We start from the raw sequence: 26,839 nt of genomic DNA on the forward strand, positions 1-26,839 counted from the left end.
AAGAAGATGTAAGACTGCCACTGTTTGCCGATGACATGATGTTATATGTAGAAAATCCTAAAGATGCCACCAGAAAACTACTAGAACTAATCAATGAATTTGGTAAAGTTGCAGGATACAAAATTAATGCACAGAAATCTCTGGCATTCCTATACACCAACAACGAAAAATCAGAAAGAGAAATTAAGGAAACACTCCCATTTACCACTGCAACAAAAAGAATGAAATACCTAGGAATAAACCTGCCTAAGGAGGCAAAGGACTTGTACTCAGAAAACTATAAAACACTGATGAAAGAAATCAAAGATGACATAAACAGATGGAGAAATATACCATGTTCTTGGATTGGAAGAATCAATATTGTGAAAATGACTATACTACAATAGACAGATTCAATGCAATCCCTATCAAACTACCAGTGGCATTCTTCACAGAAGTAGAACAAAAAATCTTACAATTCATATGGAAACACAAAAGACCCTGAATAGCCAAAGCAATCTTGAGAAAGAAAAACGGAGTTGGAGGAATCAGGCTCCCCAACTTCAAACTATACCACAAAGCTACAGTAATCAAGACAGTATGGTACTGCCACAAAAACAGAAAGATAGATCAGTGGTACAGGATAGAATGCCCAGAGATAAACCCACACACATATGGGCACCTAATTTATGACAAAGGAGGCAAGAACATACAATGGAGAAAAGACAGCCTCTTCAATAAGTGGTGCTGGGAAAACTGGACAGCTACATGTAAAAGAATAAAATTAGAACACTACCTAACACCATACACAAAAATAAACTCCAAATGGATTAAAGACTTAAATGTAAGACCAGACACTATAAAACTCTTAGAGGAAAACATAGGAAAAACACTCTTTGACATAAACCACAGCAAGATCTTTTTAGACCCACCTCCTAGAGTAACGGAAATAAAAACAAAAATAAACAAATGGGACCTAATTAAACTTAAAAGCTTTTGCACAGCAAAGAAAACCATAAACAAAACAAAAAGACAACCCTCAGCATGGGAGAAAATATTTGCAAATGAAACAACAGATAAAGGATTAATCTCCAAAATATACAAACAGCTCATGGAGCTCAATATCAAATAAACAAACAGTCCAGTTAAAAAATGGACAGAAGACCTAAATAGACATTTTACCAAGGAAGACATACAGATGGCCAAGAGGAACACGAAAAGATGCTCAACATCACTAATAATTAGAGAAATGCAAATCAAAACTACAATGAGGTATCACCTCACACCAGTCAGAATGGCCACTATCAAAAAAGCTAGAAACAATAAATGCTGGAAAGGGTGTAGTGAAAAGGGAACCCTCCTACACTGTTGGTGGAAATGTAAATTGATACAACCACTATGGAAGATAGTACGGAGGTTCCTTAAAAAACTAAAAACAGAACTACCATATGACCCAGCAATCCCACTACTGCGCGTATACCCTGAGAAAACCATAATTCAAAAAGAGACGTGGACCACAATGTTCACTGCAGCACTATTTACAATAGCCAGGTCATGGAAGCAACCTAAGTGTCCATCGACAGATGAATGGATAAAGAAAATGTGGCACATATATCCAGTGGAATATTACTCAGCCATAAAAAGAAACGAAATTGAGTTATTAGTAGTGAGGTGGATGGACCTACAGTCTGTCATAAAGAGTGAAGTAAGTCAGAAAGAGAAAAACAAATACCGTATGCTAACGTATATATAAGGAATCTTAAAAAAAAAGTACTGATGAACCTAGTTGCTGGGCAGGAGTAAAGAGGTAGACATAGAGAATGGACTTGATGACATGGGGTGGAAGGGCGAAGCTGGGGCAAAGTGAGAGTAGCATCAACATATATACACTACCGAATGTAAAATAGTTGGCTGGTGGGAAGCAGCAGCAAAGCATGGGAGATCAGTTTGGTGCTCTGTGATGACCTAGAGGGATGGGATAGGGAGGATGGGAGGGAGGCTCATGAGGGAGGGGATATGGGGACATGTGTATGCATATGGCTGATTCGCTTTGTTGTGCAACAGAAACTAACACGGTATTGTGAGGCAATTATACTCCAATAAAGATCTATTAAAAAAGAAGAAAAGAAAAAACCTAATAACACAGCCTCACAGTGTATGATTCTGGAACAATTAAAATCAAAATTCTGTGGTATGCAAATTATATACAGACATGTTGGCGGGAAAGGAATATCCAGAGTGGGTATGTTTATACAGGGAAAGTTTCCCATAAAACATGAACAATCCATCAGGCTAACTCCTCACCCCAAAGGAGTAGTGAGTGAATCATTCAAAAGATACAGTGACCAGTCTCCAAAGGAGTTGCCTGCGCCTGCATGACTAATTTAAATAGCCCACTCTACATATCAGTGCCTGATAAGACCACTTTTTAGAGGTATATAAAGGACATTTAGAATTTATGAGATTTGAGTACAAAAATAGAGCCAGTCTTTATCTTGAATTTAGTGGAAACCAACTGCACACTCGCAGTTAAATAATCCTGCTGATTTAGGCAGTTTATAACTATGATCCTTCTGGTTTAAGGAATCAAGTCTGCCTTTCCTCCAAAAAGAAATCATGTACTCAGAAAGAGGAGGGAAGCATCTTTCAGAAGAGTGACTATAGTCAGTTTTCTGGAAGGCTAAGGTAACTGTGAATAAGTAATCTAGAAAGTATATGAGAACCCTTAGTTTAAGGCAATCTGGTTAAATTCACCTTTAGTAAACAGAGCAGGGCCTAGGAGATTCTTGGGAAGAAAACCCAAGGGCATTCCTTTATCCAGGAGAGGAAGGGAAACCACCAGAAAGAATAGACGGCTCTACCCCAAGGGCCAACTGGGAGCATAGGCGTGATCTTCAAGGAGGGGAGGAGCCCAACCTAGGAGTGTCAGTGGCTCGAAGGGAGGGATTCTTTGGTGGTGCACAGGAGAGAGTGTACAAGGTGCATCAGGCTCTAGTCTATGAAATAAGGGACAATGAGGGGAAAAAAAGTCTTAGGCTAGGTAAGGGTAAAGTGTGATGTTCGACGTGGGGAGGAAGACTCCTGGCAAAGCAAAGCAAAATGAGAGTCAGTAAGAAGTATTAAAAACTGGGCCCAATTATTTCTCTAAGTGTCAAATCCATGGCAAGGCTCTGAGCCTTATCTATCCTGGAGACAGAATATTCAAGATATGTAAAAATATGATGAGAAATAATAACCAGTCAGAACTCTGCATTTTCACCATTCTCAGGAATGAGAAAGAGCTGGATGAATACTCTCCTTCACCCTTGGTCTACACCTCAGTTACATCTTCTGCAACATTTCAAGGAGAAAGAGGTAAAAAGCTTCCCAAAAGTTTAATATTATATCTTCAAGTAAAAGGAACATTGCAATTATGTTATTGTTTTAATTTTCTTAAACATTTAGTTTGTCAACACTTTGAACATAGTAGGCTCATAGCAAAGACATTTCCATTAATCTCTACCAAGATTACTTGATACCATGATACCATTCCTACCATGAGCTTGTTAGATTTAGATGAACTTAACAGATGTATATTGTGGATTCTACTGTAAACAATGCACTTAAAAACAATCCTTAATACATCTTTTGTCAGCTGTGCCTTATTAGCTGCCTAATACCTTCTTTTTTGCTGTCAACAAAATTGCAGTTATTAAAAGCGGAACATTTATTACTGTAGGACAAAATGTTCCCAAAATGCATCGAAGACATAATGCCTTGAATTTCACCTAATTAGGATGAATTCCTCCTTCTCAGATGTTGACATATGCTTTTAATTCTATAAAATGTACAATTATAAACAACCATTTCACAAATCACAAAATGAAATTACTAATATACCTCTGTATAACAACCCTCAAGTGTTCTTACTCTGTAGGTCTTTTCAAGGCATTCTGAGATGATCTAGAAAGATAAAATTTGGCATGAGTGTATAGCTTTTGTTCATGGTCAAAAAGAAAAATCATGAAATGTCCAATTTTCAGTTTTATGGGGATTCCCTTTTGTCATACCAGTTCTGTATAATTTTAGCTCTAGAAAGAGTGTGTCTTTAAGTTAAAAAATAACAAGTATAATTAATCATCATCATTTAGTCTCAGAATATAAGAAAGTAGTTGCATAACTATTCCTTTTAGTGGTTCCCAATTTTTCTTTTAAAAGAGAATTGGGTAGTCATCTTTAAAAATAATTTACAGTGAGAGATCCCTATGAGATTCTGGCATATAACTTGAAAGGAGTTCAAGGAACTGAGTGAATCGCTGTAGCATTCCCTGGTACAGAAAACTAATACTGCCATTGGGGACTGAACTCTGAAACCAGTCATCTTAGTATGAAAAACGATTTAGTTTAGAGAACAATGGCACATTTCACAGATTCTCACTAGTGTGAGTACACCAAAACAGTAAAATGCTTTTATTTCTTAACAGGTTTGCAAACTGTTTTAAGAAGAACCAGGAGAAACTCTTCTGTCTGGGAAGGCATCCTCCATCTGAAAGTCTATCTCCTGTGAAATAAGCCATTAAGTAAGAAACCTGGGACTCAACCCAGGTGTTCAGCTAAAGGGTCATTGGAGAGGCAGCTTAAAAAAACAAGCTTCTGAATTCTCAGAGCTAAGGAGGGGATTCACATTTAGCTTGATTGGAAGGTATGCTAATACGATGTAGATGAATTATTCTGAGGATCTTCTGGAATGTGATCAAAATCTTGGGGATGAGACCCAAAGAAAGGAAGGCATATTAGTGACTACGAATAACCAAGGCCAACCAATTTAAGGATGAGCTCCAGGGTGGCTTTAAGAAGCCGAGAGCCGGGGCTTCCCTGGTGGCGCAGTGGTTGAGAATCTGCCTGCCAATGCAGGCCACACGGGGTCGAGCCCTGGTCTGGGAAGATCCCACATGCCGCGGAGCAACTAGGCCCGTGAGCCACAATTGCTGAGCCTGCGCGTCTGGAGCCTGTGCTCCACAGCAAGAGAGGCCGCGATAGTGAGAGGCCCGCGCACTGCGATGAAGAGTGGCCCCCGCTTGCCACAACTAGAGAAAGCCCTCGCACAGAAACGAAGACCCAACACAGCCATAAATAAAATAAATAAATAAATTTTAAAAAAAAAAGAAGCCGAGAGCCGTCTTTCAGCTATATTTCAAAACAGAGCTCTGCAACCAAAGTTCTCCAATTGTTGAAGGTAAACTTGCCCTTCTTCATGTCTACAATACTGTAACATGGCTTTTAAGGCCTGGCCTGAGGAACATGACACATAGAGGGCCCGTAAATAAACCTATGCAGCTATGGTCAACTCATCTATGACAAAGGGGGCAAGAATATACAATAGAGAAAACACAGTCTCTTCAGTAAGTGGTGCTAGGAAAACTGGACAGCTACATGTAAAAGAATGAAATTAGAACATTCTCTAACACCATATACAAAAATAAACTCAAAATGGATTAAAGACCTAAATGTAAGACCTGAAACCATAAACTCCTAGAAGAAAACATAGGCAGAGCACTCTTTGACATAAATCTTAGTATTTTTTTGGATCTGTCACCTAAGGCAAAAGAAAAGCAAAAATAAACAAATGGGACATAATTAAATTTAAAAGCTTTTTGCACAGCAAAGGAAACCACTGACTAGACGAAAAGACAACCTACTGAATGGGAAAAAATACTTGCAAATGACATGACTAATAAGTGGTTAATACCCAAAATATATAAACAGCTCATAAAACACAACATCAAAAAAACAAACAACCTGATTAAAAAATGGGCAGAAGACCTAAAGAGATATTTTTCCAAAGACAAATAGATGGCCAACAGGCACATAAAAAGGTGCTCAACGTCATAATCACCAGAGAAATGCAAATTAAAACCACAATGAGATATCACCTCACACCTGTCAGAACAGCTATCATCAAAAAAACCCACAAATAACAAAAGTTGGTGAGGACGTGAAGAAAAGGGAACCCTTGGTGGGAATGTAAATTGATGCAGCAGCAGTGGAGAACAGTATGGAGGTTCCTCAAAAAACTAAAAATAGAACTACCATATGATACAGCAATTCCAGTCCTGTGTATACATCTGAAGAAAACAAAAACGCTAATTCAAAAAGATACATGAACCCAATGTTCATGGCAGCATTATTTACAAGAGCCAAGATATGGAAGCAACCTAAGTGTCCAACAACAGACGAACGGATAAAGAAGATGTGGTATGTATGTACAATGGAATAGTACTCAGCCATTAAAAAGAATGAAATTTTGCCATTTGCAACAACATGGATGGACTTGGATGGTATTATGCTTAGTGAAATAACTCAGACAGAGAAAGACAAATACCACGTTATCACTTATATGTGGAATCTAAAAAATAAAACACACTGGTGAATACAACAAAAAAGAAACAGACTCACAGATATAGAAAACAAACTAGTGGTTACCAGGGGGAGAGAAAAGGGGGTGGGGGCAAAATAGGGATAGGGTTTAAGAGGTACAAACCACTATGTATAAAATAAATAGGTTAGGAACTTCCCTGGTGGTCCAGTGGGTAAGACTCCAAGCTCCCAATGCAAGGGGCCTGGGTTTGATCCCTGGTCGGGGAACTAGATCCCGCATGCATGCCGCAACTACGAGTCCACATGTTGTAACTAAAGATCCCACGTGCCGCAACTAAGACCCGGCGCAGCCTAAATAAATAAATATTTTAAAATAAATAAATAAATAGGCTACAAGGATATACTGTACAGCACAGGGAATATAGCTAATATTTTATAATAACTAAATATAAAAACTAAATAACCTTTAAAAATGTGAATCACTGTGTTGTATACCTGAAACTTATAAATTGTACATCAACTATACCTCAATTTTTACAAAAAGGAATGAATGAACGAATGAATGAATGAATAAATAAATCTCTCTGTCTCTCTCTACACACACACACACATACCCTTTTGGTTCTATTTCTCTGGAGAACCCTAATACAAGTATCTAAGGTAGTGATTCTCAACTAGAGATAAGGGGAAGTGGGGTCGATAAGAAGAGCAGAGGGGTTGGGGATGATAATTTTGAAAAGGCATGGGCAGACCCTGTGGAATAATACCTACTCAAAAGCCATTCACAACCTTCGTCTATTACAGAGGTGGGAATACTAAAATGAATTTTCCACCTTCCCCTGCAGCTAAGGGATAGTCATGTAACAGAGTTGTGGCCAGAAGGGCTTCCTTCCCAAATAAAAAGCTAAAGCCTTACTAGGAGAAAACGCTATGCTCTAACCATTCTCCCCGCCTGGCCTAGTAAGGATTCAGATGTAAAAACAGTGCCTGGAAGAGCTGAAGATCAACTCTACTGCTGCCACCACTCCCCAGTGTTCTATGCACAGCATTTTAAATAGGAGTGCAAGCAGAATCTGGCTTCTTAGGCCAACCTGTATTGAAAGCTGAGAAATTTAACTTACTTCATGTTAAATGTTATTATATAGACAGCTTTTTAAATTATAGCTGTACTCTTTCTCCACTGAGGCTAGCTAAGGTCAAAATCTGCAATGGGGGTCTTCCTTGGTGGCACAATGGTTAATAATCTGCCTGCCAAAGCAGGGGACACGGGTTCGATCCCTGGTCCAGGAAGATCCCACATGCCGCGGAGCAACTAAGCCCGTCTGCCACAACTACTGAGCCTGCGCTCTAGAGCCTGCAAGCCACAACTACTGAGCCCATGTGCCACAACTACTGAAGCCCTCACACCTAGAGCCCGTGCTCTGCAACAAGAGAAGCCACTGCAATGAGAAGCCCGTGCACCGCAACAAAGAGTAGCCCCCGCTTGCCGCAACTAGAGAAAGCCTGAGTACAGCAATGAAGACACAACACAGCCAAAAATAAATAAATAAATAAAATAAATTAAAAAACAAAAAATCTGCAATGGGAAGGACTTGGACTAGAAGAATTTCCTGAAAGTAATGATTTTGAAGCACTGACAATTAGAATTATAATGGTTATGGATCACTGAATTAATAAGGAAGGCTGTAGGGTAAGAGTCTTTGAAAATATGTCCTGAATTTTCTTATGGCATTCCACTTTAAAGACAGGAGTTAGAAATGAGTGGCACTTTGACATCACTGCATTTTGTAACACAGTAGTGCATTTAAAATTTTACCTCAGTACACTTTTAATATTTGTTACAGTTGAGAACTAAAGAATTCTAAAGAGAACTAAAAATCACTGTGTAATAAAACCTCACTAACAAATCATTAACAAGGAACTTACTGGCCAAGTCGGTGAATGTAAAGAAAGTGCCCAAATTACCTAATAATTTTTTTTAATTAATTTATTTATTTATTTATTTTTGGCTGTGTTGGGCCTTCGTTGCTGTGCACTTGCTTTCTCTAGTTGTGGCGAGCGGGGGCTACTCTTCGCTGCAGTACATGGGCTTCTCATTGCAGTGGCTTCTCTTGTTGCACAGCACAGGCCCTAGGCGTGCAGGCTTCAGTAGTTGTGGTTCGTGGGTTCTAAAGTGCAGGCTCAGTGGTTGTGGCACACGGGCTTAGCTGCTCCGCAGCACGTGGGATCTTCCCAGACCAGGGCTCGAACCCGTGTCCCCTGCGTTGGCAGGAGGATTCTTAACCACTGTGCCACGAGGGAAGTTCCCTAATAATTTTTAAAGTCAACAGTGTCATATGTTTGAGGCTATCAATGATGCACCTCTAAAAATATTTTCTCCAGTCCTACCTGTAAGCAGAAAAATCAAGTGCTGTCAAATAATGACTTCAAAATTCTGTGCTTACCTTTTTTTTCTCCAGTGTAGGGCACATAGTCTTCCCTGTCCTTATGCTCCAAAGCTTCCTTTTCCAGATATGAAAGGAGGTGTTCTCTATCAAATGGCCCTGTGGCAGACTTTGATGTCTGGTTCTTCTGCCGGAACCCTGCAGGCAGAAGGGCATTCTGCCAAAGAGAATGAATCAGCCATTATGACCAGCAAGAATGCCAATGCTATATACGTCCAGATGTTACCATCTAAGAAAGATTTATAGACTAGAATGGGATGTAGGCATTAAAGACTTCATTACAGGGTTTTAGGGCAGCAACATAAAAGTGTTCCAAACAACGTTTTTTAAAATTAGGTAGAATTCACTTACATTATTATTAAAATAGGCACATGCACCTTTTCTTCAGAAAGTATTCTACTAGCAGGAAACACCCTTTACTTTTTAAGTATCCTGGGACAGTAATGAAAAATAGTTTGTAATGCTTAATAACAGCTCAGCATATATGTAAACAGAAAAGAATTCCATTGCAAAAGAATGTTAAATGACTATATACATCATAGTCCTTCATAATGTCTGCTATTTCATCATAAAGGCTTTCTCAGAAGAAAAACATGTGTATCATACAGTAGGGTATCAGGATATTAATGTTTACTTGTTTGTGTTTAAATGCAAAGGTTCAACTTCTATGTGTACGTATGTGTGTATACATCAGCACTAGGACGTATTTGCAGCAACCACTGTCATTGCTACTCAAGACACTCAGAGATTCTCACGGCAAGAGTTATATCCCTAGGTTTCCACCTGGGTACAGACTTTTTGAGTGCATGGAGTAACTGAGAGTGGGGGAGGGGTGAGAGGCAATGGACTAAAGTTGTCTCTTTTAGTCCCTACTCTGTATTTTCACTAAGCCCAGGAATAACAAGTGGTGACTAAACAATGTGAGGTGCATCTTTTTGCTAGTCAAAAACCGAAGAGGTGATACTACCTTGTCTCACAATTCCCAAGTATTCTTTGCTTTGAAAATGGGAGGCAGCCAGAAAAGTTACACAAAAGGGCCAACTCTGTTCTACAACACCTCACAATATTGGCAAGGATGCTGAATCTCCTAGGTGTTATAAGATCATTTTTCATTACAAAGAGTGATCTTATATAGATAATGATAATAAGAAATACTCATTTTATAACTAGAAAATATGGCACTTCAACTTTGGCCATTTGCTGAAATCCACAATAATTTTCATAAAATTCGCCTTTGTGTTTTCCTCATGTAATGGTGTATGCATAACACAGAAAGCTCACCTATCAAGATGAAATACAAAAGAGGTTTTTCCTAACCATGCACCAAAAATGTTTCTACAACACAAAATTGTCTATAGGAATATAAAAAAGAAACACAAGATTTCTACCCTCAGACTTTGAAATCAAGACAAGACCTACACATGAAGAATCCATTCTCAACAAACCATCAAGTCCTATCCATTTTTACTTCCTAAAAAACTGTCTAACTTTTCTTCATCTCCAATACCATTACTTTGGTCTACACGATGATCCAAGCTGGGAGGGACTATTACATTAGCCTCCCAACTGGTCTCCCTGGATCAGTTGCTGATACTCTTCAACCTTCACTCCCACTCCCCAAGGTTACCCTAGCCTCATCTCACACACCCTCTCCATTCTAACCACATCAGCCCTTGTTCCTCCCTTGTACGTGCCATATACTTCTTTCCCTGGAATGCTCTGTCCATCCTCTTTTGCAACTCATTTTTCAGACTGCAGCTCCATTCCCCCAAGGAAAGCTTTTCCCGACCTCCCATTATATGCTCTTATATATGGCACGATTATTTGATTAATGTCTAATTCCTCACACTCCTACCAGACTATACATCATGAGGGCAAAGACCACATTTGTTTTGATCACTCTCATATTCCTAAGCCTAGCATAGTACTTGAGATCTATAGGTTGCCCCCACCTCAATATTTGCTGAATAAAGATTTGAGAATACTTTTAAAGAAAAATGCTCGTTAAGGCAAATTAATATAAGTTACTTTCCTTCACCATCAATAAGGCACATGTGTACATACTGCTACTTCATGGTGGTAGCAATGGAGTTGCATTATACCACCTGCCTGTTCAAGCCCATGTCAAACATACAGGTTTTAGGGCTTCCCTGGTGGTGCAGTGGTTGAGAATCTGCCTGCCAATGCAGGGGACACGGGTTCGAGCCCTGGTCTGGGAAGATCCCACATGCCACAGAGCAACTGGGCCCGTGAGCCACAACTACTGAGCCTGTGCGTCTGGAGCCTGTGCTCCGCAACGGGAGAGGCCACGATAGTGAGAGGCCCGCGCACCGCGATGAAGAGTGGCCCCCGCTTGCCACAACTAGAGAAAGCCCTCGCACAGAAACGAAGACCCAACACAGCCAAAAATAAATAAATAAATAATTAATTAAATAATTTAAAAAAAAAAAAACATACAGGTTTTAAATGATATGTTAGCTGGAATCCTGGCTCCTTAAATACAGTCTTTGACCACAAAATAAATGAGAGCTAACTGGCTTTGGAGGCCATGAGCTAAGCTTTATTAGAAGCACACTTTAATCAAGAAAGTTAATGGATCATAATTACTTAACAAATAGATAAAAATCTCATTAAAATGACTGCCACTGAAAATTACATGCTTCTCCCTTGCAGTGGAATTTTGTTGTAATAATTTATTCCCAGTCTTAGAAACGAAAAAACTACCTTTTGCCTAGGCTGGCTGGCTGTCTTTTTGAGACAGAAGTTTTGAGAAAACACAGTAAGTTAGCAAATAAATATATTGAATGCAGCATAAGGAAAGTAAAACAGCCCTCCAAAATATAACAGAATAGCACCATATACAAACTTCACCTGCTCTTCTCTTATCTACCTTCTGAGACTTTGTAAGGTACAGTGTGTTCCTCTGGTTGAAGTAGCTGCTGCTGCCCTGGCCCTCTTGTCTCCCCTGTTCCTTTACTGAAACACTTTCCAGAAACTTCACCCAACGAGTGGCAAGCTGTCAGTAAACATCACTGTTCTTCTAGTCTCAACTAACAGTATCTGAGGTTGGGGGAGTTACAACTAGGGTTGGGGAGTCTGCAAAATACATCCAGAAGTTAGAACCCAAGCCTCCCCATACAAGAAGCAGGCCATGGATTTCCAAAGAAGAAAATATAAGCCATCAGCTTTTCGACCTATAGAATAAAGCAGGAGTTAAAGGGGACTCACTGTAGTTTAACAGAAAGACCACTAGACTCTGCCAGGGATCAATCAGATAGTAAAGGATCCAGTCTCAGTTCTTTCCCTAATTGTAATAACTGAGGCAAGTCACCTAACTTTTGTTTTCCATCTGTGAAACAGAGGGCAAGCGCTAGATCAGTGTTTCTCAACCAGGGGTGTTTTCAGACCCCAGGGGACAATTGGCAATATCCGGAAACACTTTTGATTGTCACAGCTGGGGGGAGGGCATATTAATCACTTTTTAAATTTTCTGTATTTTATGATGTTTTGACATCTTGGGGGCCTTGCTAATCCTGGAAAGACTGCCCCTCCCAGGGCTAATTAATTCCTAGGGATAGCAAACAACTCCCCCCAGCCCCTGCCATGTGCCTCTCATGTGAAAACCAACCAATCCAGAGCCCACACCCCCGACCACCTCTTTCATCTCTCACACACCAAGCCAATACTTCCCCTGCCCTAAACTGCCCAGGGCCAGGCACTGGACAACGAGAGACCACTCCTGCAGCCCAGAGCCACTGAAATTATTCAAACTATCCAATTCTAAACTTGCTCAAATCTGTCCACCCTGTCTCACCTTTTCCTTCCCTTGGAAACCACAATAAAAGTTCTGGGCCACACTTGCTCCTCACTCCTACCTCCTGACCAACCCAATTGCTCCCCCATGTGGCCCTGCAGGGCTTGGTGCACCTCCTGCTGTTGGGAACTGAAAGTAATAAACTCTTCTTTCAAGGAAGTTTCCATGTATGGTATCCTATCAGACCTGACTAAAACAAAATCCCAGGTACATTTTAAATCAGGAGGGTATGCTATTAGTATGTTGTGAGTAGAGGCCAGGGAAGCTGCAAAACACCCTACAACGTACAGGACAGCCCCACAGCAAAGAATTATCCAGCCCCAAATGTCAACAGCGCCAGGGTTGAGAAACCCTGGACCAGATGAACTCTTATGCTCCTACTATTTGATTCAAATAGGTCTGATAGGTTGCATTGCCTGGAGCAGATACTGCTGTAACCTGCAAAACAGCACTGTTATTCTGAGTTACCCCACAGACTTAGGTGCACTGAAAAAATCTTCCTTATAGTAACAATTATGGTTAAGGGATTTGATCAGTGGTATTGACACATTACTCAAGTGCTAAAGTAATGCTGAGAAAAGGGGTGTAATTCTCAACATAAATTAGAAAACCTTCTAGCAGGAAATAAATGTGTGGTAGTGACATGAACACTTTCATAAAACAAACTCTTACCACAGTCCTTAAAAGGCACTAAAAGTCAATGTCTTGTCATAATAAAATGTGGTAAAGAAAAGCAGCCTAGCAAATAGCCACTACCTTCAGATCAAGGAGCCACAACCTTAGTGTTCTCCCCTCACTGCCTCCCAGCCGCACACGCCCTGCTGCAACAACCGCTCCAAACATACCAGGGATTAACAATTCCAGGGTCAAGGGTCTCCACCTTAGCCTTATGTAATGCATAAGGTAAGCAACAGCCATTTTGCAAAATAAAACATATATTCATATATTCAGTTCCGCTCTACATGGATTGCAGTATTGCCCAGAGTCTGCTTAGATCTATTCTACCAGTAACTAGAAACTTTGATCCAATTTGGTCAGCATCTTTCAGAAAGGTAATAATTAGATTTAAGGTCATGAAGGACCCTCTAGAGACACTCTCTACACTGCAGCCATCCTGGTACAGAAGCCCTGAAGAGGCATAGAGGCTGGCGTATGTCAAAGAGCTAATAATCTGCCGCATTTTACCAAAAACATTCTTCCCAGCCCAGAGAGAAAAGATTTCTTTTCTTTTTTCTTTTTTTTTTTTTTAATTTTTTTTTTATAAATTTATTTATTTTATTTATATATTTTTGGCTGTATTGGGTCTCCGTTGCTGCGCGCGGGCTTTTTCTAGTTGTGGCGAGAGGGGGCTACTCTTCGTTGCGGTGCGCGGGCTTCTCATTGCGGTGGCTTCTCTCGTTGTGGAGCACGGGCTCTAGGCACACGAGCTTCAGTAGTTGTGGCACGCGGGCTCAGTAGTTGTGGCTCGTGGGCTCTAGAGCGCAGTCTCAGGAGTTGTGGCGCACGGGCTTAGTTGCTCCGCGGCATGTGGGATCTTCCCGGACCAGGGCTTGAACCCGTGTCCCCTGCATTGGCAGGCGGATTCTTAACCACTGCGCCACCAGGGAAGCCCGAGAAAAGATTTCTTAAAGGGAAGAAAATTTCAGGAGATGTTTGAAAATAAAAATGTTGGAGAAAATAGTTTAGAACAGTCATGTCATTAGAGATACCAGGCAGAAGTGGGGGTACTGGAAAGGAGGCCAAAAGTTCATTTGGATAAAGAGGAGGAGGGGGATGGCAGTGTCAGGGAAAAGTCATGGAAAAGCTAACTGTTCAAAGGCAGCTACTTAGTATCAAAGGGTTTGAAAAATTATTTCATTTCTCTTTATTGTCTAGCACCTACCTCAGGGTCAAGATCATCCAGCACAGTTTCCAGTTGTTTCAGTTCTATTTCTGATAGATTCCCAAGGAGTTCATCTTCATCAACGTCCTTGTACTTTTCTAAGTCCTTCCGGAACGATAGTGCCATGGTTTGCAGTCACTTAATTTTTGCTATTCAGTACAGTCAGAAGTGATTTCTTATTTTTTTTCTTAAAGCTATGGAGAGAAGAAACAAAAACATTTAAAATATTAAGTCATCCCCACCTACTTAGATCTATTTTAGGTTAAATGAAATGTAATTTCCATGTGTCATATATTCTTTGACTACGTATCACACACTACCCTTGCCTATGAATCATTCAATGTCTTTACCTTTTGTCTTTTGTTGACAAAAAGCAACCAAACAAAAACAAAAAGCCACACTGGGAAAAAAGAGGGGGAGGAGAGAATAAAATTGAAATCCATTAAAACAGCTACTTGACAGAATTTAGATTCCTGATAACTGAGTTTTAGGGGGGAAGAACTTATAATATGTGCCAAAATATAATTTTTTCCATCAATTGCTTTCAAATGATTGCTACCAGAATACTTTGTTTAAGCACAGTATGTTTGAGGCATGCTTGTTTTCCTGTAAATTGCTTAGAACATTATTTTCTGACTCAATATTAATATAGGAGAGATATTAATATACTCTCCATGGGAGGAATGGCCATTGGAAAAAACATTTTTTGAGAAGGTTCATTTAAAAAAATTTTTTGCAATTTTTCTTCTAATTTATATTTTGTTGCATTATGAAAACAATACATTTATTTGGCAAAGTAATCTAGGTTACAAGTCGAAATAAAAGAAAATTCTGAAGAAAGTGCACTGATTATTTTTTAAATATGAAATATTAAATGTATTCTAACCAATACATACTAGCATTCTTATTAGGAAAAGGCATTTTTAAAGGAAAAAAACATAGCATTCTGAAAACGTTTCAGCAAAATACTCAAAACCATGCTGGGATATGTCATCCACTGACTGGCAAGATTGGTCAGGAGGGTCTGGTGGTAGGAAAGGATCTTCACCATTTCCTCACCATGTTCATCCCTCCCAAACAGCTATGAAGTGACTCAAAAAGCAGCATCTTTCCAGATATAGCAGGACTATTCTATAGGGAAAAAAATACTTAAAATAAGTACTGCAAAAAGCGTGAAGTAAAAATGAAGTATTTCTATAAATTCTAGCCATATATGTGGATCATTTGCCTCATAAAATGTTCCTATGTGAATAAGAAGTAATCCTTAGACTTCCTGATTTGGCTAAACTTTTCTTGGCTGTAAAACGCCCAGTACTTCAAAGTTTGGATATACTTTCTACTCCCTTCTCCCAAGTTTTCCCAACTTAATAGTTTAACTAATACATTTTCCTCCTCAAACTAGTAACATTTTATGGACCCTTTTATGTGTTTTCATCTCCTATGAAGACAGGAAGGTTCACCACAGGGGTCTGTCAGCTAGCAAGCATCTGGGACCAATAACAAGCAAATTAACAGAGCTGTGCTTATGCAGATGTTAAATTGCAGGCATTTTGTGTAACTGCCAAAGACAGGTCTGGCTTACACCTGTTCTACTGGCACTTCATTGGTTGAGCAGTTACCCTGGATTTTTTTCGCTTTTTTGAACACATAATTATCATTGTTGTCATTACTAAGTTTGGTAAACATCCTTTGTATTTCCAACTTTAAGACAACAAGCTTACCAAGTATCCTGAGAGTGTATTTTCTCAATTAAAAATAATACAGTCTGAGGAGACGATTCAATAGAAGGTATCAGCACTTTCAAATATATTAACCGTAAAATGCAATTTTAAAGAAGGTGGCACAGGACTTCCCTGGTGGTGCAGTGGTTAAGAATCAGCCTTCCAATCCAGGGAACACAGGTTCAAGTCCTGGTCTGGGAAGATCCCACATGCCACTGAGCAACTAAGCCCGTGTGCCACAACTACTGAGCCTGCATGCTAGAGCCCGCGAGCCACAACTACTGAGCCCATGTGCCACAACTACTGAGGCCCACGCGCCTAGAGCCCGTGCTCCACAACAAGAGAAGCCACCGCAATGAGAAGCCCGTGAACCGCAACAAAGAGTAGCCCCCAGTCCCCACAACTAGAGAAAGCCCGTGCACAAAAATGAGGACCCAACGCAGACATACATACATACATACATACATACATAAATAATTCACTTTAAAAAAATAAAATAAAATAAAGAAGGTGGCAGGCAATGTTAGGAGAAAAAAATAAATAGAAGAACATTTTGAAAAAATACTCCCTTTATTAAAATACCAATAATATGGTATTTGAGACAGATAAGGGTAAGAAATTGATAAAAGTACATGAATAGGTACCATGAGTAATCACTTAGTTTTCACCATTTTTTAATGTTTGGACAATCAATCCAAGAAGTTTTTAATGTAGTTTAATATAATTTATTTTTGAGGTTTATAACATACAATAAAACCAACTTCTTGTTCAATAAATATTTCAAAGAAATACATATTAATTATTTTGAGCATCCCCTCACTTTACTCTCAAGTGTTCCAGTTTGGGCTATAAATTCAATGGTCATCCTACTAATAAGGTATTATAATGGGCAATATGATAGGAATGAGGTGTTAGGGGCAAAGGCAATGTTATATGCCACCCAGGGTCTATAGGTTTGGAACATGACATTCCTTAGAGTGACTAAACAGGTTACTCCAAGAGATGGCTCCTTATCCCAAAGTAAAATCTGTCACACAAAGCATGTTTATAGTATTGCTTAAAGACTGATAAAATGAACACCATGAACACACCACCCAGCCTCAGAAAGAAAACATTACTTTGTACTCTCATGTTCCCCTTTCCAGTTGCATCTCTTCCCCCAAAAGAAGTAGCCATCGTACTGAATTCTGAATTAATCATTCCCTTACTTTCTTTACAGTTTTACCTTAAATGTACATATCTTTAAACAGTTTTAGTTTTGCTATTTTTTACACACATATATATATGTATATATATGGACTCACACAGTATGTATCCTTCTGTGACTTGGTTTTTACACTCAGCATTGCTTTGAGTTCATGCTTAGAGCTGAACTTCTTTCATTTTCATTTCTATATCATATTCTGTTATATAAATGAACATCTGAATTACTTGTAGTGTTTCCTACTCTATTTTTCTGCTGTTACCTATTTCCTGGTATACATGTGCAAGAGTTTCTCCAAGTTGTCCAAACCTAGGAATGGAATTGCTGGGAAAAGGGTATGGTATTACTCAAGTTTACTAGGTAATGTCAAACTATTTTCAAAGTGGTTGTACCAATTCACATTCCTAGAAGATTCAATGCATGACAATTTCATGTTGCTCGTCCTTGCTGATTGTTGATATTATCAGTTATTGTGGGTTTTTTTGCCCATTCTGGTGGATGTGAAATGATATTTCATTGTGGTTTTAATTTGCATTTTGCTGAGTTATGATGAGGCTGAGTATCTTTTCATACGTTCTTGGCCTTAGTCACTTAGACATAGTGGTGTTCCTTAGTCTGTGAAGAATCTTTGCCCGTTTTTTTTTTTTAATAAATTTATTTAGTTTATTTTTGGCTGCGTCGGGTCTTCGTTGCAGCGAGTGGGGGCTATTCTTTGTTGCGGTGTGCAGGCTTCTCACTGCAGTGGTTTCTCTTGTTGCGGAGCACAGGCTCCAGGCACATGGGCTTCGGTAGTTGTGGCAGGAGGGCTCAGTAGCTGTGGCTCCCAGGCTCTAGAGCGCAGGCTCAGTAGGTGTGGCGCATGGGCTCGTTGCTCTGCAGCATGTGGGAACTTCCCGGTCCAGGGGTCGATCCTGTGTCCCCTGCACTGGCAGGCGGATTCTTAACCACTGCGCCACCAGGGAAGCCCTCTTTGCCCATTTTTATATTGTGTTATCTTTAAAAAAAAAAATAGATGCTCTTTACTATATTCTGGATACTAATCTTGTCAGGTATATGTTAAAAATCTCTTCTATTTTCTTTTAACTCATTAGTTTATTAAGGTATTTCTAGGGGGAAACATATCAAAGTGTTTTTCATTTAATTATTTAAGGAATTTACTTCTTTGGCTTGTTTTTTCCTTTTCAAAGCAATGGAAAGGCATTTCCTTCAAGTTCGGATTATGAAATCTTGCCAAGAACTTCCAGGTACTATACCAGAGTTTCCCAGAAGCTTCAATTCTGCTTCAGTAAAAAGCAACCAATTGCTGCTCATCCTACTTAATGCTGCTCAAAACTCACCACAAGTGTTCACATTCTCAGAGTCTCTAACTTGATTGTACCTTCCCTCCCAACTCTCATCCTTCACTGAGGATTATCTGTGTGCTGACAATGTGCCAAGTGTTAGCAAGAGAAGCTCAGAACTCCTTAAGAAGGGAAGCTCTGGAAGCCGTGCTTTGCTCTGCTTTCTGTCCCATGGATAACATGTCCTCTCTTGCTTGTCCTCTGACACCTGTATATTGGAAGGGGAAAAAATTCTGAATGGTTTCAACTAGTGTGCTAGAAAAGTATCTTAAATCTACACTGGGTCTACAGGAACTTTTTTTAATCCCCAAGCTAATGTAAAATAAATTTCATAAAAATACACTTCATAATCTACAGAGCACAGGAATAGATTTTTTTAAGCATAATATTCTCAGTCTTTTTTTTTTTTTCTAAAGGTTGTATATAAGCAAAAGTTAGTTTTGCTAGATAAGTTAGGTAAACTTTCAGGCAGATGTAGAAAATCTTTTAACTTGAAATTCTGGTATGATCAGACTGTTTAATTCTCCATCCTTAACTCACTTTTTAGAGCAGTGGTTTTCATGTTTTAGACTGAATCAGAACCCCCTGGAGGGCTTGTTAGGGTCCCACCCCTGGGCCCCACCCCCAGTTTCCTGATTGAATAGGTCTAGGGTAGGGCCAAAAATCTGCATTTTTAACCAGCTGCCAGGTGGTGCTGATACAGCCGGTCAGGAACTAGGCTTTGAGAGGCACTGCTCTAGAGGAACTGACTTCATAAATTTGTAAATTCTGACAACTAGGTCTCACATTCTTGTGGCAGTCTATCTTGCCCTACTCACAGGCTGAAGAACTTTGTTAAAATAGTCCCCAAAGTCTATGAGAACTGTTGCCATGGTACGCTTTCCTTTTCACTCTGCCACTGCTTCACTGGATTTCAGTTAGCGGAGGCAATACCAAGGAACAGAAGGAAACTCCTGAAGTATTCTGGGCCAAAAGCTTTCATTCCATTAACCAACTTCCTTTTCATGTATTACTAGTCTCTAGAATCCTCCTTACTTTTCACACAAGACTTTCAGGACCCTGCTAATTTCCAGGTGGATTCTCAGCCATCTCATTTCACAGACGTTTTAAATTTTAGCTATTTAGATACTTTTTAAATAGCTGTATTCTAGATCTTTGGGATCACTTTAAATGAAGCACTGTTGTGAGATTTCAGATGCCATATTTACATTTATATTTATCATTGCATCAGCACCAGGTAGACCTGCCTTAATTGTTCTAAACTAATACAGAGGCAGTCTTAATACCTAAATGATGCATTTGCACAAAATGGAGACACAGCACTACGTAACCAAAGGTTTCTCTGAGATTCAAACATAGAAAAATAGTAGAAGGGGACTTCCCCGCTGGTCAAGAATCCGTCTTCCAATGCAGGGGACGCAGGTTCGATCCCTGGTCGGGGAACTAAGATCCCACATGCCACAGGGCAACTAAGCCCAAGTGCTGCAACTACTGAGCCCACACGCCTCAACTACAGAGCCCGTCTCAACTACAGAGCCCACGCACTCTGGAGCCCAAGCACCACAACTAGAGAGAGAAAAACCCGCATGCCACAACTAGAGAGAAGCCCACACACTGCAACGAAAGATATAGCATCCTGCAACGAAGATCCCGCATGCTGTAACTAAGACCCGATGCAGCCAAAAATAAATAAATAAATAAAATTTTTAAAAATCTGTATAAAAAAGAAAAATAGTAGAAGATCTATACCTGTACATGGTAGATGGTCAGAGAGGCACAGTGAACTCAAAGAGAACTTGTACTGAAGCAGTCGGTACCATATTCCCATCGACAGCAATTTAGTTCTTGCAAAAATAATTAACACTAGGATCCACAATAATTTTTTAAGAGAAACACTTCTCTATTTAACCAATCTCCACTTATTTTCCTTCAGTTTCACATTTTTTTTATAGAGTAAGGTCTTGACACTGACTATTAAGAAAAAAAACTGGAATTACGTGATTCAAAGTTACATTCTCTCAAAATATGAGGTGTTAACCCCCATTTCATCACTATTTCAACAGGGCAGGCTCAGAGTTCAGCCTCTTATCTGTTCTCTCTTAAATGCACACATGTGATCATGTTGTTCTCTAGTTCAAAAATCTAAAATAGACTCATAGTACCTTCAATGGCATTAGGCAAAGTACAGTGTCAGTGGGCCAAACTCGGCCCGCTGCCTATGGCTGTAAATAACGTTTTACTGGAACATAGTTCCATTCATTCACTTACGTATTGTCCATGGCTGCTTTTGTGCTACAATGGCAAAGTCGAATAAATGCAACAGAGACCCATATGGTCTGTAAAACCTGAAGTATTTACTATCTGGCCCTTCACAGAAAAAGTTTGCCAAGCCCTGACCTACAAGATGAAGTCCAAATTCCTCAGCATGAGATACTTAGTTCACAACCAGGTCCCAGCTAGCTTTCTATTATAATATTATCTCCGGCTGCTCACCATCACATAGCCTATAGGCCAAATAGGCCCCAAAGTTTTAGGTCTCTATGCTATTTGCTTATTTCGTTCCCTCTCTCCACAATGCATGCACTCTTTCTCATTTACCTCTGTCCTCAAACCCCTACATATTCTTCAAGGCCTAGCTAAAATGTCATACATATCTTCCCTGAAATTTTCCCTGCTCTCCGTTTGATCGGACCTCCAGGAAAGATTAGTATCTTCAACTGATAAGATCAACATATGATAAGAGAATGTTTCCCAAAAAAGTAGATAAAAGAAATGACTATAGAATGATGGTAACATAACCATGGAAAGAAGGCAGTAAGCAAGCAGATATAAGAAAATGGGGTTCATTAAGCAAGATTTGGCCATGTTCATGAAGCACAAGGGAGGCATGATATCCTGACCAGCAGATGCGATTGGCTGGTTCCCACTGCAGTTATATGTCCCATATGAAGAAGCATCAGATGGCCAATGCCTGATGTCATTCGACATTTACATCACTCAACTCCCCTTATTCCTCTCCGTGCTCACCAAGTAATCTTCTAATTCAAACTTGGCTATTCATGTAGTTTTCCTCACTGTAAATTAAACTGATGTTTTGACTTATGCACCAGTCTTTTATGAGTGTGGTTAGTATGGGTCACTTTTTAAGAAATTAGGCACCTATTGGTGGATTGAAATCAGGTCTCTGCAAAAGCAAAGCTGAGGACCATCACATGAAATCCTATCCCAAAGATGGCTGGCCAGCTACTCCTAAAGACACCCTCTATCTCATGTCAAACCAACAATGACAGTGTATTAGGTCATCTTCTGTCTCTCTTGCTGGACACTGTAAGCCCCTTGAAGAAGAGAGATTCTCTCCTAGATCTCATTTCTTACTGGGCTGCCATCACCAGGTGCAGTACGTGGTTACACATAGTTAAGCCAAATTTGATTTAATTGGATCATATATCAGTCTCTCTTTTCCCTTTTTTGGTAGTTCCCTCTACCTGCCCCAGATATCTAGTATCTCTCTTGCTCCCTCACTCTATTTCCCTTATCACAACTAAAAAGGCACTGATAATCAGTCCTTGATACTTCTGCTAATCCTTTATAGCCTCTGCATTGTTCATCTTTTCTTCCCTCAGTGTCAAACCATTTTGGCTCAGAGTTCTCTGCTGTCTAATCTTCCCTAGTTAAAACAAAAGAAAGGGGCTTCCCTGGTGGCGCAGTGGTTGAGAATCTGCCTGCCAATGCAGGGCACACAGGTTCGAGCCCTGGTCTGGGAAGATCCCACATGCCGCGGAGCAACTAGGCCCGTGAGCCACAATTACTGAGCCTGCGCGTCTGGAGCCTGTGCTCCGCAACAAGAGAGGCCGCGATAGTGAGAGGCCCGCGCACCGCGATGAAGAGTGGCCCCCACTTGCCGCAATTAGAGAAAGCCCTCGCACAGAAACGAAGACGCAACACAGCCATAAATAAATAAATAAACCCAAAGTTTAAAAAAAAAAAAAAAGAAAAGAAAAACATCTGATTATCAGTCACCAGACTTCTGAAATTAAATACATGCCCTGATGATGATTTGATTTTCTTTTGAGTAGAAATGAATTTCCTCCTTGGGAGATACCAAGCCTCACTCTTCAGATGTGGTGGGCTTAAGACTGCGTGTCTTTTCCTCACTGGGTTCTCCTAGGACCCCTGGGTACTGAACCAACCTGACCCGCCAGATCAGAAACTTCTTTTTTTCTGTCACAAGATTCTCAGGTGATTATTTGTTTTCCAACATATTTACTGTTCATTCAACAAATATTTTTGAACATCTTCTGTACCAGGAATTGACTTGTTCCAGACAATAGGCATAAGCAGTATACAAGACAGACAAGTTCCTTGCTCCAGTTTATTTTAAAGGTGGTGGAAAGACAAAAAACAATGAACAAAAAACCAAGGTAATAACAGATAGCAATAAATATGATAAGGAAAAACCCAGGACAATGCTATAGGAGAAGTGAGGATCAGGAAAGTTACTTTAAGTGGTTCAAATAGACTGTTCTGAAAGGTGACTTTTAAGCCAAGATCTAAAGGTCTCTCACAACTCTCTCAGCCTAGAACTCTGCTAACAGCAGCAATCTAGGTGAAAAACAATGGTGGCTTTGCTTGAAGTTGTAGCTGTGGAGACAGAAGTGGAAAAAAACATGTGACATATTTTAGAAGCAAAGCCAAAAGGACTTGTTCACAGATTGGCTGTAAGGAGATAAGGACAAAAGATGCCCTAAGGGATGACCTCTGTGTTAATTTCAGTTAGTATTTAATAATTTCTGTTGTTGTTGTTCCATACCTATTTTTTCTGAAGAGCTGAACATGGCCCTATGCCACCTATATTTCTAGGTCTGAAAAAAAAAAAGGTTCTTGGTTAATATTTTCATAATCGTTTGTTTTGAGATCCACATTGTGAACTGTTCTCATATGACAAATCTTGAACACCCATAATAATAATAATAACCAATTAATGAAACAAAATAAACCAATTAAAAATTACTAAATAAAACAATTGCTGACTATGGCCTTTAAATATATGTGTAGGCTAAACAAAAGTGCCTGTCTATGTTAATACTATTTCTGGCATCATCTTTTGCAAAGAGCTGAGACTAAAAAGTGAAACAAGCAAATATTCTGTCATGATTTTTTTAAAAATATTATACAATTACTCTTCCTAACTTATTTTTCTCTCCAATATTTTTAATACTTATAGTCAAACTGCTGAAGAAGAGATGATCATGAATTTGGCACCCAGCAATCACTGTGATTTCAAGATCCACATGGCTGACCCTTGTCACCTAGTCTGAGTTCCTTGACCTTCTCTCTTCTGATGGTTCCGTCCTCTGCCCTACCTCAGCTCTACATCCCTATGGTTGTAACCTAGTTCTAATCATTACCAATAATTGTACCCCTCCATAACTCTCAATTTCTTTGATCCTCTCTCTCTCTCTGGAACTCCTCTAGCAAAACCCCAATCCTGGTTAAAACGCTCTTCCTACTCCTCACCTGTACCAAGGTGACAGATAAAGCAGGAGAAAAACACACCAACTGACCAGCCATATTTAATATTTATCACCACTAACATCAAAGAGTGCTGCCTACTAATCCCACTGCATTTCCCTAGTCCAGTCACTCTCCCACAATCTTACTATTTTACTTCTTCTTTTCCCTCAGACCTTTAATATTTCTTATCTATCACTCTCAGATGAAGACCCTACCTTAATATTTCACTGACAATATAGAAGCAATCATAAAAGGATATCTAAGCTCCCACTGCTACATCTACCAACCGACCTAAATTTGTACTCTATATATACTCTATCTTCTCTCTTGTTTTTATAGATAAACTGTCCAGGCTCTTATCTAAGGCCAGTCCCACTGCCTGTGACCAAATCCCATCCATGCTCATTTATACAAGATCACTTCAATAATTGGGCCCTTTTTCTACAGGATCATGCCCATCAGCATATAGACTGTAACATACCTCCCAAATTAAAAACAAACATTCCTTTGACTTCATATCCCCCTCCAGACACTTCGCATCCCCCTCCCAACAATTTCTTGGCTCCTCTTTAGAGCAGAATTCCTTGAAAGAACTGTTTTTGGTACCCCAAGTTCCCTTCCTCTTATTCTCTTATACCTTCTCCAGTTTGGCTTTTGTTCCCAGCACTTACTCCACCCAAACTGACCTTGTCAGCAATTGCCTGCATGGTGCCAAATCCAGCTGTCAATTCTTTTTTTTTTAATTTTAAAATATTTTATTAATTACATACAGTATATTATTACATTTTATAAATTACATATAGAACTGTACATCATTCTGATGTACAGTTCTGTGAGCTTTGATAAATGCAGAGTAAATGTAGAGTTGTACAACCACCACCATAATCAAGATACAGAGCCAGCTGTCAATTCTTAGCCCTCATCTTACGACACCTATGAGAAGCAGCATCTGACAACAGATCACTCCTTTATCCTAAAACACTTTTCTCACTTGGCCGTGGGGACATTATTTTCTCTTGGTCTCCCTTTATCTCTCTGACTCTCCCACCTCATTCTCCTTTGCTAGTTCCTCCTCATCTTTCCTACCTTTAAATGTGGGAGTGCCCCCAGGACTTAAGTTCTTTGGACAGCTTCTCTTTCTATATTCACTCCCTAGGTGATTTCATACATTGACAACTCTTGGATTTATATCTCCAATTTGGACCTCTCTCCCCAACTCCAGACTTAAAAATAACTACCTATGTAACAACTCTACTTGGATGGCTAACAGGTATCTCAAATGTGAATGTACAAAGCAGACTCTTAATTTTCTCCCCCAGACCTGCTCTTGCCATGTTTTTATCATTTAATAAACAGCAACTCCATTCTTTTAGTTGCTCAGTCCACAAATTTTGGAGTTAACTTTGACTTCTCTCAGACTCCGCATCTGATCCATCAAACATTTGGCTCTATCTTTAAAACATCATGGACTTACCATCTCCACTGCTTCCACTCTGGTCCAAGTCATCAACATCTCTTTCCTGGACCACTGCAATCTCCTCCTAACTGGGGCTCCTCCTCCCACTCTAATGCCCATATAGTCTATAGTCTATTTTCTGCAAAGGTACCAGAGCTATCTTATTCTTTTTAAGAAGTTCTTGTTGAGATAGTTATAGATTCATACGCAGTTGTAAGAAACAACACAGAGGGATCCCTTGAACACGTTGTCCAGTTCCCCCTGATGGCAACATTTTGCAAAACTATATAGTACATCACAATGAGCATATTGACATTGATATAGTCCACTGATCTTTTTCTGATTTCTCCAGTTTTACTTGTACGCATATTTGTGTATATGTGTGTATAGTATGTTCCATACAATTTTATCACCTTTTAGGTTTGTGTATCCACCACTACAGTGGAGATACTGAACAGTTTCAACACCACAAAGATTCCCCATATTGTCCTTTTATAACCACACTCATCTCCTTCTCTAACCCCTGGCAAACAACTTATCTGCCCTCCATTTCTAAAATTAAGTCATTTAAAAAATGCTATATACATAGGATCATACAATATGTAACCTTAGGGATCATTAAGCATAAATTCCTAAAGATTCGTCCAAGTTGCTGTGTATCGATAGTTCACTTTTAAAATTGTATTCCATGGTATGTATTTTCTGCAGGTTAACCATTCAGATGTTGAAAGACAGTTCTTGACTACTACAAATAAAGTTTCTATTTGTGTACAGGTTCTTGTGTGAACTGGCCAGATTCCATTACTTCTGCTACTCACAATCTTCTAATGGCATCTCATCTCAATCAGAATAAAAGCCAAATGGCTTTACAGTGGTCCACAAGGCCGTACACAATCCCCCCACCCCACTAAGCCTCAACTCATCTCCAACCATTCTCCACTTTGCTCACAGCACTTCAGCAACACTGATCTTCTTGCTCTTCCTCCAACAAACCAGGCATACTCCTGCCTGAGGGCTTTTGCGCTTGATGTTCCTTCTACCTGGAAAACTCTTCCCTGAAACAGCTAAATGACCTGTTCCCTCACTTCTTTAAGATCTCTGCTTAAATATCAATTGCTTAGAGAGGAC

At 39.6% G+C, this 26,839-nt stretch overlaps 1 protein-coding gene across 1 annotated transcript in view; it reads right to left on the reverse strand.

Moving 5' to 3' along the window:
• TMOD3 (tropomodulin 3) overlaps positions 1-26,839 on the reverse strand; it is an 88,433-nt gene that overhangs the window by 34,749 nt on the left and 26,845 nt on the right. The window contains exons 2-3 of the mRNA XM_059913295.1: positions 14,477-14,670; positions 8,781-8,937 (exon numbers count right to left, since the gene is read on the reverse strand). Of these exons, the coding sequence (XP_059769278.1) occupies positions 8,781-8,937; positions 14,477-14,602 (283 nt within the window). The 5' untranslated portion in view covers positions 14,603-14,670. The remainder of the gene's footprint in view (positions 1-8,780; positions 8,938-14,476; positions 14,671-26,839) is intronic.

This window comes from Balaenoptera ricei, chromosome 2 (genome assembly GCF_028023285.1).
Source record: "Balaenoptera ricei isolate mBalRic1 chromosome 2, mBalRic1.hap2, whole genome shotgun sequence".
NCBI lineage: Eukaryota > Metazoa > Chordata > Mammalia > Artiodactyla > Balaenopteridae > Balaenoptera > Balaenoptera ricei.